Here is a 10,931-nt window from a genome sequence, read left to right on the forward strand (position 1 = left end):
CGAGAGGTTCGTTCGTTTTTTTTTTTTTTTTTTTTTAGAGGTTTTTCAATGTTTATTTGTTAGTTCTTGTTTATTTATTTGTCTGTGGTGCTGAGGATGGAACCCAGCGCCCCGCCCCGCGCATGCCAGGTGAGCGCGTGACCGCTGGAGCCACATCCCCAGCCTCCATTTGTTTGTTGATGGGTTTGCAGGTCAGCGAGTCGGGTGTCCACAGGCCTCATGTGGCGGGCATCCACGGCCGGAGCAATGACGGGGCCTACTCGCTGGTGCTGGCCGGGGGGTACGAGGACGACGTGGTGAGTGGGGTGTTCTGGTTGCATTTAGTCATGGGGTGAAGCCAGGGGAGCCCTCCCTGGAGCCACACTGCAACCCTTCCCCTTTTGAGAAAGGGCCCTGCTGCGTGGCTGAGGCTGGCCTCAATCTTGAAGATCCTCCTGCTTCGGCCTCCCGAGCCGAGGATCGCAGGCACACGGCGCGGCCTGCTGTGTTTCCCTTTCTCCTTTCCCTTTGTGGTGCTGGGGGCGAAGCCAGGCAGGGCCTGGGCTTGTGAGTGGACACTCTACCCACTGAGCTGTGTCCCCAGCCCTTGCTTCATTTTTAAGTTGTGAACACATAGTGTCAGCTGGTGTGCCTGTCCCAGGTGGGCTCCCCCACCCGTAGTCTTAGTCACCTGCGGTCAACTGTGGTCCAGAACATCACATTGAAAGTCTCAGAACCCCGAGTCCATTTTACTTTTTAATATTGTTGTTGCTGTTGAGGGGCCTTTCCTTTTCCGTTTGTTTGTTTGTCTGTGGTGCTGATAGTCAGACCCAGTGCCTCCCGCAGGTGGGCGTACCCCACTGGACCCCCCCGCCCCCAGACTCATGGTGAACAGTGCACACTGGGAGGCAGGAGGCCAGTGCCTTGCCGTGGCCGTCCCCTGTCCAGGCTGTCGCGTGGACGAGCTTCCTCCTGTCACTCCCCCCGGTGGCTGTCAAGGTGGTCCCACTGACCGCCCTGGACAGGATGCTTGTGTTTGGGTCGCCCCTTTCCCACCCACTCAGGCCCTGAAATGCCTGGGGAGGCCAGGTGCCCTCTGTGAGGAGAGGAGATGTCGCCCTGAGTCGGCTGTGGAGCTGGGCCATCGGGAGGCTGGGACAGCTGTGGTTGCATCTCAGCTGTAGAAGTCACGGCCAGGGAGGGACTGGACCAGCTGCGGGAGACGCCTCAGGGCAGTGTTTGGCCACGGGAGGTCTTGGGACATGTCTTAGTCAGGTTTTGTGTCCCTCTGACCTAAATACCTGACAAGAACAACTTGGAGGGTTTGGGCTTTCGGGGTCAGAGGTCATAGTCCACAGGTAGCCAAGTTCACTGCTCTGGGCCCAAGGTGAGGCAGCGCCTCATGGCGGAAGGGCCCCATGGAGAACGGCTCAGCCCGTGGTGGCCAGGGAGCAAGAGAGGGAGCAGGGCCGTGGGGCGGAGTCGCCCTGCCAGAGCCTGCCCTGCCCCCGCCACCCGCTCGCCTTACAGTCGTCCCTTCAGGTGGGCAGGGACTGTTGAGGCCACAGCTCCCCCAGCCCCGGCACCTGGCCTCTAGATGTTCCTGAACGCAGGAGCTCTCGGGACCCTCCTACCCAGACTGTCACAAGACCTCGGCTTGAGCACACACGTGTGGACGTGCCACAGCCGTCCCCCACAGCTCCAGACTTGCTCTCATTCCCAAACTGGAACTGTCCCCTCCCGCGGGCTAGCCCCCACTGCTCTCCTTCCTGCCCTTGAGGCTGAGCCCCTGGGGCTCCTGGGAACGGGCCCTGCCGTGTGGCCGGTTGGCTCTGCCGCTGGCCGGGGCCTCTGGAGGGAGTGCTTCCCTGCTCCTGGTTCCTGACCAGCCGTGGTGTCGCTGGGTCCCCTGGGGCCCGCTGGGCCACACCCGTCCTTCTGCTGACCATGAGATGGGTCTTGCCTCGAGCTCTGGACCCCTGCCTCAGCCTCCGAAGGCTGGTCTGCTCGCAGCCACGCGCCCCAGCAGGGTTCCGGGTTCCGGCATCCACACCCCGGCTCCTCTCCTCTCTGGGCCGGGCCGGGCGCGTGGCTGGGCCGCAGGCCACCTGCCCTGTGCGGGGGCTCACCGCCCTTCCCGTCTGTTGCAGGACCATGGGAATTTTTTCACGTACACAGGTAGCGGTGGCCGCGACCTCTCTGGCAATAAGCGGACTGCAGAGCAGTCCTGTGACCAGAAGCTCACCAACACCAACAGGTGCGTGCCAGGGGCCTGTCTTGTCTCCCCTTTCCTTGATTCTGGTCTGGGCCTGGTGGCAGGTGCAGGAGGCCTGCAGGGCGTGTGGGGGCGGCCAGGAGCCCCCCCCTCCTGTGTTGGCTGGGACGTGGGGGTCGATCAGAGGGACGGAGTGGACGCTCTCCATGAACGGCCAGATGGCCATCGTCTCCAGCTCTGAGGGTACGGGGCTTGCAGCTGCCCTGCAGAGGCCGGGAGGTCGCCGCGCCCTGACCACAGGACAGCTGGGCTTCTCGGCATGAAGGTCATCACAAAGCTTAAAGGAAAGAGTGAAAGATCTTATGACCTAAACCGCGTAGAGTGCCTCAGTGACACCTGTACACAGGGCTGATGACTGTTGAGGAAAGTTGGACACCTTATATACGATGATTGTTTTTTCTATGTAAAGGGCTTTTAAAATTTCTTTTAAATGTATATTTTCAGTCTCCCATGGACCTTTATTTTATCTATATGCAGCACTGAGAATCAAACCCAGGCCTCCATGTGCTAGGCACACGCTCGACCCCTGAGCCCGAGCCCGGCCTCTTGTCATTTCTTATTTAATAGGCTCGCCTAGCCTGTGTTCGATCCTCAGCACCGCATAAAAATAAACGAAATAAAGGTGTTGTGTCCATTTACAACTGAGAAAATATTTTTAAAAAAACCCCAAAACCTGAAAGAAGCTGGGCGCGGTGGCCGCGTGCGTAATCCCAGTGGCTCAGGAGGAGGATCTCGAGTTCAAAGCCAGCCTCAGCAACTTAGTGAGGCGCTAAGCAACTCAGACTCTGTCTGCAGATAAAATACAAGATGGGCTTGGGGCTCGGAGGTGGCGCGCCCCTGGGTTCAACCCCTGGTGCCCTCCACCAAGGAAAAACACCACTGGGAAGAAACCCAGGTCAGGGATGGTGGCTGTCACCTCTAACCCCAAGTCCTCAGGAGGCTGAGGCAGGAGGATTGCAAGTTTGAGATGCCTGGGTGACTTAATGTGACCCTGTCTCAAAGCAAAAGCAAAGGACTTGGAAATAACTCAAAAAAGAAATGCCCAGTGACCACGAAGAACTGTGCCCTGCAGCGGCCAGAGCCCTGTGGGTGGAAGCAGGGCGGGATCCCAGTCACTTCCCTGTGGAATCGGCCTCCAAGTCCAGAACGTTTTTTCAAACTTCACAGTATTGAGAAGTGCTAAGGCAGGGACTGGAATTCCGTTTTTGTAGAAATACAAATTGGTACCAAATGTCTGAAAAGCTCTCTGTACGAAGAGCCTTGAAAATGTCCCTCCTGACCTTCTGGTGCTACTCTAATAAGAGACTGAGGAGTGAGGCGGGGACGCGGTCTCCCCAAGCAGCCAGTGCCGGTTACCGAGTAGCCAAACCAGAGGGGCGCTCCACCCTCCTTGGGGGCGTTTTGATCCCAGTGACTGTTAAACATGTTTTCAGAAACCAAGGGAGCGGCTCAGACACGTGGGGTGACATCTGGGCACAGACCTCTCAAGTCCTGTTGCAGAACAGTGCTGGAGGACAGCTCAGCTGGAGGCCAGAGGCAGGAGGCCCAGGGTGGACAGGGCCACGCTTGCTCTGTGGGATCCAAGACGGAGCTCTGTGGAGACCTGTCTAGGTCCGTTCCAATATGTGGTGGCGGCGGCATGTCACTCTGCCCGCTGTCACCATAGCAGAGGCCTCGGGATGGGTTCTGGCCCGTGATTCTGGGGGGGCCTGTTGCTTGGGCCTCTGGGAGGGGCAGCGTGAGGTGGGACAGAACCATTTCCCTCACGGCAGGAGGGAATGGGCTGCCTGCACCTTGAGCCTTCAAGGCGTGGGCCTCTGGGGACCTATAGGTCCAAGCTGTGCAGCTGGCCTGGTGTACTCCGTCTCTGCGCCCATCTTCCCCTGGTGGCCTGCCCACCCGGTTTCCTTTTTTTATTTTTTTTTTTTAATGGCTCTGGAGCCGAGCCCAGGGCCTCGCTGTGCTGGGCAAGCCGTTAACCACTGACCCTCACCCTGGCCCTTCGTATTTTGTGACAGCCTCTAAGTTGCCCAGGCTGGCCTTGAACTTGATCCTCCTGGCTGTGATCACGAGGACCCCAGGTTCCGCACGGCTGAGCCGAGTAGTCCCACCTGCAGGGACCAGGTTTGCAGCACAAGTCCCGGCTCAGGTTCCTGCCCCTCCTGGGGTGCTCTCCAGTCTCCATGTGGCCCGACTGTCCCCGCAGGGCGCTGGCTCTCAACTGCAGTGCCCCCATCAACGACCGAGTAGGGGCCGAGGCCAAGGACTGGCGGTCGGGGAAGCCGGTCAGAGTGGTGCGGAACATGAAGGGCGGCAAGCACAGCAAGTACGCGCCCGCCGAGGGCAACCGCTACGACGGCATCTATAAGGTGAGCCACCGCGGGCGGCCAGCCCCCGTGCCCAGGCCCTGAGGGCCTCCCACGTCCTGGCCTGGCCCAGCCTGATGGCTGCCCTCCACAGGTCGTGAAGTACTGGCCTGAGAAGGGCAAGTCGGGCTTCCTGGTGTGGCGCTACCTTCTGCGGAGGGACGACGACGAGCCTGGGCCCTGGACCAAGGAGGGGAAGGACCGCATCAAGAGACTGGGGCTCACCATGCAGGTGCGTCCTGGCTGGGCCACTGTGGGCTTGGCGCTGTCCAGGCCTGCCGCTTGGTGCAGTGGGGACCTGGCTTGGGACCCTTGTGGCTGAGACTCACATCTGGACCCCCGAGGTCCTGCCTTGAGTCTGTCTTGGGCTCTCTGTGGACTGGCGGGGGGCCAGCTCTGGGCCTGAGCTCGTGCTGCGTTTAGGCCACCCTGCGGCCCACGGGGCTCCCGGCCGGGCTTCCCTGCCGGCTGTGGCCCTCAGTGCTCTGGCCAGTGGTGTCGAAGGTGCAGGTGACACTTGGGTCCTCATGCGTGAATCCTGGGGCGAGAGCAGACTGTGGCTGTGCTGTGGGGAGGACAGGCCCTGGGAGCTCCCTGCCCTGCCGCTGTGAGGGGTACCGCTCCTCCCCTCGGGGCTGCAGCTGAAGGCCGAGGACTATTTAAGGACTCTTAATTGCCAGTGGGAATCCGATAGCACCTACCCCTGGGGGTCACAAGGGGTGTCATTTGGACATGTTTGTGCAGCAGGGGAATTTCAGAAGCCCGGGCGCTGGGACGGGAATGGCAGACGCAGGGAGGGGGACTTCAGCTCCTGCAGGGGCAGGAGTCTTGTGACTGGTCTTGCTGCCCCCAAGCATGTTGGAGAGGCCGCAGCTGCTGTGCTTGTCCAGACAGGGTGTCCTGCACCTCCTGGGCTCCAGCCCTGTGTCCCTGCGTTGAAATGTTCCCAGGACTGAAAACTGGGGACTTCAGGGTCAGAGTTGAGGGTTTCTTGATAAACAACACTGGAGAGTTGGATGTGAGTGGGTGGCCTTGGAACCAGGGTGACAACCAACCCGTGCGGTCGTGAGTGAGGAGCACACTCTGCCTGGCGCCAGCTGGTGGGCTGCGGTGCATGGGCCAGGCTTCCTGTGGTGCCAGGTTACGGGACGGCCAGGGCCGAGTGAGGCCTGGTGTGAGGTGCCCGCCTGGGCTGGGGTGCAGGTGAGCGGTCCCACCTTGCAGGGCAGTCCCGGGTGGGGCCAGGTGCCTAGGCAGCGGGCGCTCATCCACGTCCCGCTGCTCTGCCTTCCAGGGGTGGCACTGGGCCTGGGCGGAGCCATCCCCGTCCACCCGAGTTGCTCCGGGGGTGGCATCCGGTGCCTGTGGAGTCAGGGCCGGGGGGGGGGTACACTGAGCAGCGCACGTGGGCCCGTCTCTGGTTGGCCCGTGACCGCTCAAGGGTCCGCAGCCTGAAACCGCCTCCTGGCCTTCCCCTCCAGTACCCCGAGGGCTACCTGCAAGCCCTGGCCAACAGGGAGAGGGAGAAGGAGAACCGCAAGAGGGCAGCCGCGGTCTGCGCGTCCCCCCCGCAGGGCAAGGGCAAGTGGAAGCGGAAGTCCACAGGTGGGTACCGCCGAGCTCCGCGGCCCTGCAGGGGTGCCCGCCGCTCCTGACCCGCCTTCTCCCCCAGGCCAGGGGGGTCCCATGACCCGTGCTGCCAAGAAGACGAGGCTGGAGCCCTACGGCCTGACGGCCCAGCAGCGCAGCCTCATCGGCGAGGACAAGGTCAACGCCAAGCTGTGGGGTGAGGTCCTCCGCTCCCTCAAGGACGGCCCGGTGAGTAGGAAGTGTCACCCACAGCTGTCACTTAGTGTGTGTGAGCACATGGTTGAGAGACATTGGGGTGGGACGTGTCCCCCCACCTTCCCCGGAACCCTGCGCCCACCGGCTCCGCCACCCGCAGCCCATCAGGCTGGCTCTGTCTCTGGCTGAGACTCGGGACGTCCTAGGGGTGACCTGCAGTGTGTCCTGCCGTGTCTGCACACCCGGCTGCAGTGTCCCTGTGTTGTGGCCCGTGTGGTGTGCCCTTCCCTGTGGTGAGCAGCAGGCGCCCTGGCTGGGCCCCACCGGGCGCCTTCCCTCCGGCACACACCTGGACGTCCCCTTCCCTGCGGGCGTGGCTGTGTCCCCGCAGACAGGCCGCGCACTGCAGGTCCAGCTCGGCTCCCTTAGGGCCATCCTGGGGACTTTGGTGGTGGCTGGTTCTTCCTTTGCTTCCCGAGGAGCCACCCAGCCAGGGACATCCCTTTTGCTCCCTCTGCCCTCAGCGAGGCTAGTGACCTTGAAGGGTCGCTGTGAGTCAGTGTCGGGGCATCTTTTGCCTCTGCTCTGTCCTGGCGGGAGATGGCTGTCCTCGGGTCACCTTCAGCATAACCCCAAGCCTGAGACCTGCCCTGGGGGTTCCCTGCGGGAGTCAGTCCGTCCTTCTCCGGGCTTGGCTCCGCCGGGGGCTGCTGTGAGTGGCCCAGTGGCCGGAACAGCGCGGCCTCTGCTGCCAGGTACCAAGGCCCAGAGGCCACCGAGGCCACGGGGCCAAGGTCAAGTGTGCCCAGGACTGGTTCTTTTTTTTTTCCAATGGATGCAACTCCTTTATTTTTATTTATTTCTTATGCGGTGCCAAGGCTCGAACCCAGGTCGAGCCAGGGGTCACACATGCCAGGCAAGTACCCTACAGCTGAGCCCCCGCCCACGCGAGGACTGGTTCTTTTGGTGGTTCTGGGGAGAACCCCGAGCCCCTTTTTCCGTTTTTGAAGGTGCCTCTGTGGTCACATGGCCTCTGCCCTCCTGGGGCACCTTGGGCTGGAGCCTGGTCTGGCCTCCCTTCCCAGCACCGCAAGGCACCCTGTGGGGGTGGGTGTCTCCTCCTGGACCCATCTGCACACTCCCTTGGGCCTTGTAAGGCGACATTTGCAGACCCAGGGCGGGGCTGGGTACCCTGGAGGTCCCGCCGTCTCTCACTTGCTCTGGCCCCGTGGTCCGCAGAGCTGGCCTGCTCTGTGGACCTTCCCCGTGGCCTCCCTGAGCCTGGCCTGACTCCACAGCGCCTGCTGTGCTGTGCTGGTGGCCCAGCTGGCCGGCCCTGCCACCCTGGTGCAGGGACCCGGGTGAGGCTTCCTCTCTGGGCCTGTTCTCCGAATGACGGAGGTCTGGCCACGGGCCCTGGGCAGCGTGGTGCCACTGGTTCCCGAGAGCCGTGGAGGGTGGCTGGCCGCCAGGCCTGCGGCTCACGCCCCCTGGTTTCAGGTGTTCCTGAGCAAGGTGGAGGAGACCTTCCAGTGCATCTGCTGCCAGGAGCTGGTGTTCCGGCCCGTCACCACCGTGTGCCAGCACAACGTGTGCAAGGTGAGGGCGGGAGGAGCCACCCCTGCCCACAGCTTGTCTGCCCAGTGTCCCTTCCCCAGGTCCTGCTGGTGGCTCTGGCCTCGCTCCTGGTGCTCCCCTGCTCTGAACCCTCTGTGCCCCGTAGTGCTCTGCCGGAGCACAGCTCCCGGGCTCTGGCTGTCCCAGCCTCACCCGCCAGCCTCACCCGCCAGCCTCTGGGAGCTGCCTTTCTCCTCTGCTGGTCTTTTACTGGCTGGGGCCCAGGGCAGGGGAAGGTGGCTGCGCTGCCTGAGGTCTGGGAGGGAGCGCTGAGGGCAGAAGGAAGCCTTTCTGGAGGAGGTGGCTTTAGCCTGACAGGAAGTGGCTGTGGTGGGGAGCAGCATCCCAGGTCCTTAGAGCATCGAGGCTGAGGGGCGGGCAGGGAGGTCAGGAGGCCGGAGTGGGCCCTCAGATGGGCCTCAGCAGGCCTCTCCTCCCCTGGTGTGTGCTGCCAGCACCACTGAGGGCCATCACTGTTTGTGTTGAGGGTTCGTGGGACGCAGCCCTGGTCTCCAGGCTCGTCTGCCTGTTCCACGTGAGCACAGCCCGGGCGGGAGGGCTGCCAGGGGAGGCGGGTGTGCTGTGAGGGCAGACAGGGCAGCTGGTAGGTCTGGCCCGGTGGGGCATCTGGGAAGGCCCTCTAAGGCAGTGATAAGCCTGGCAGGTGGTACGACCGCCGTGCAAAGGCTTGTCCACACCCTGGGACGCTGGGCTGGGGTGGATAGCAGATGCTGAAGAGCAAGCCTGGGGTCAGGGGGGACCTCTGCCTTGTGAGAAGGCGGCTACTGCTATTGGCGATGGGGAGACATTCTCTCCAGCCAGGGGAGGTGGACACACAGAGCTTCTCCCTGCTGTGTGTCTTACAGGACTGCCTGGACAGGTCCTTCCGTGCCCAGGTGTTCAGCTGCCCGGCCTGCCGCTACGACCTGGGCCGGGGCTATGCCATGCAGGTGAACCAGCCGCTGCAGACCGTCCTGCACCAGCTCTTCCCCGGCTACGGCAACGGCCGGTGATGCCCAGCACTTCCTGGTGGCCCCTCCCTGTGGGGCTCCCCCCTCCCCGGTTCTGTTTTAGTGGCTTAACTTAACGTGTAGTCTCCCTAAAAAGGCTTGTCTTCCTTTTTTTTTTTTTTTTTCTTTAAACCATGCATTTTCAGGAATTTCATGTTCTGGCTGGAAGTTGGATTTCTCAGTGTTGTGTTCATCTTTTGATATATAAAGCCTGCGATGTATCTGCAAAACGGGAAAAAAACAACCCCAATGTTTGAGGATGGACTTGGCAACCACGTGGCCTGGGAACTGCGTCGGTTACTGCTGTGAAGTCCTCAGAGGTTCCCGCCACCGACCCGCAAGGTCCCAGCTGCCTAGAACAATCTCTGCAAGGTTCGTGGCTCTGGCCCCCAGTCAAAGCCGGCGCCTCTTCCTGCGGCCAGCAAGGTGGTTTCAACGGTGGTGGCTCTGGCCCTGGGCTCGGTGGCCCAGCTGACCGCCAAGAAGTCCTAAATGAGGACGGCCTCCGGGCTGCGGGCACACCCTCAGCGTTCCCCTGGTGCCTGCGACCCGCCTTTCGAGCCCCTGTCCCGGGAGCTACCTCAGCTGGACTCGCTCCCCAAGCTGGGGAGGCCGCCCCCAGCCGCGTCCAAGTGCCTTGGCTCCCGCTTTCCAGAGACGGGGCTCTTTGCTTTCAGCACTGAACTGTTGGAAAGTGAACCAGGTTCTGCACACTGTGGCCGTCCAGTTCTTCCCAGTGCTGGGTGGGTATCGGATGGTCTGGGTCTAGCCATCCTTTACATTCAGTTTGTGATTGAGAGTTAGGGAGGGTTTTTCTTTTGTTTGTTTCTTTTTTTTTTTTCTTTAAGAACGCATTTTTAAATGAATTTTTTTGTAGTTACTGTATATGTACCAAGAAAGATATAATTTAGGGTTTGTTTGTGTTGGCTTTTTGTTTTATTTTGTATTTTTTTTTGAGTGGTTTGTTAATTTTTCTAACTTTACCAAAGTTTGCAGCTTATACCTCAATGGAACTGGGATGTTTTCAATCAGAACTGCAGACAGACTGGAGCAGGAGTGTTTTTAAAAGGGCTTTTTTTCCTTGCTAGATTGTCGACGAGTTAGGGAAGAAGCACCAAGACCTGTGTAGGCTTTTTCTGAAGTTCAATGTTCTTTGTCCAGACTGTAGATTCTCAGAATAAACCTTCTCCACAGATGGATCTGATCGTACGTCCTCTTTGCCACTTTGCACCAATGATCTCATTTCTCTCTTCACAAACCCCAGGAGAGAAAGCCAGGCAGGAACCGTCACCCGCACTGTGCAGATGACAGCAGACCTGGGAGGTGGCCTCTGCGCGGGTCCTGGCTGCAGCTCAGGGTGCTGGGCTGTCCGCCCACCATTCTCAGTGGAGCTGGCTGCAGGGTTTTTTGGGATATTTTTTAGTTGTTGACGGGCCTTTATTTTATTTGTGTGTGGTGCTGAGAATGGAGCCCAGTGCCTCACATGCCAGGCAAGCGCTCTGCCACTGAGCCCAGCCCCTATAGATAAAGTGACGCGAGCACACCCAGTAAGGCCCGCCCTGTTGCATGTGGCGATGTCCATGCTGCGACCAGAATTGAGTAGGGCCCTCAGAAACCACGGGGTCCACAAGCCAAGGGTCTACTCCTGGACCCTTCCAGGCAGCTTGCCGGGCTCAGTCCTGGAATGTTCTAATCCAGTCGGACATTCTGCAGTGTGGCAACTACTGTCTGTGCTGTCCGTGGGCAGTCACAGTGTGAGAGCCGCCCGGAGGAGCCACACCCCAACTTTCCCTACTGGGCCAGAGAGAGGATCAGTGCAGACTCACCAGTCGAGCCTGGTCACGCCAGGGCCCAGAACTGCCCTCCGCCATTCTGCCCCTGTGGCCCCAGGCCTGCCTC

The 10,931-nt window shown here is 60.8% G+C and overlaps 1 protein-coding gene across 3 annotated transcripts in view; it reads left to right on the forward strand.

Annotated features, from left to right (window-relative positions):
* Uhrf1 (ubiquitin like with PHD and ring finger domains 1) overlaps window positions 1–10,231 on the forward strand; it is a 29,926-nt gene extending 19,695 nt beyond the window's left edge. For all 3 annotated transcript variants that reach the window (XM_048812431.1, XM_015503650.2, XM_048812444.1), the window contains exons 10-17: window positions 192–296; window positions 2,130–2,236; window positions 4,461–4,623; window positions 4,715–4,852; window positions 6,102–6,225; window positions 6,293–6,438; window positions 7,906–8,004; window positions 8,889–10,231. In XM_048812431.1, the coding sequence (XP_048668388.1) occupies window positions 192–296; window positions 2,130–2,236; window positions 4,461–4,623; window positions 4,715–4,852; window positions 6,102–6,225; window positions 6,293–6,438; window positions 7,906–8,004; window positions 8,889–9,035 (1,029 nt within the window). In that variant the 3' untranslated portion in view covers window positions 9,036–10,231. The remainder of the gene's footprint in view (window positions 1–191; window positions 297–2,129; window positions 2,237–4,460; window positions 4,624–4,714; window positions 4,853–6,101; window positions 6,226–6,292; window positions 6,439–7,905; window positions 8,005–8,888) is intronic.
* Window positions 10,232–10,931: the final 700 nt, after the last annotated feature.

Source organism: Marmota marmota, unplaced genomic scaffold, assembly GCF_001458135.2.
Source record: "Marmota marmota marmota unplaced genomic scaffold, marMar, whole genome shotgun sequence".
Taxonomy (NCBI): Eukaryota; Metazoa; Chordata; class Mammalia; order Rodentia; family Sciuridae; genus Marmota; species Marmota marmota.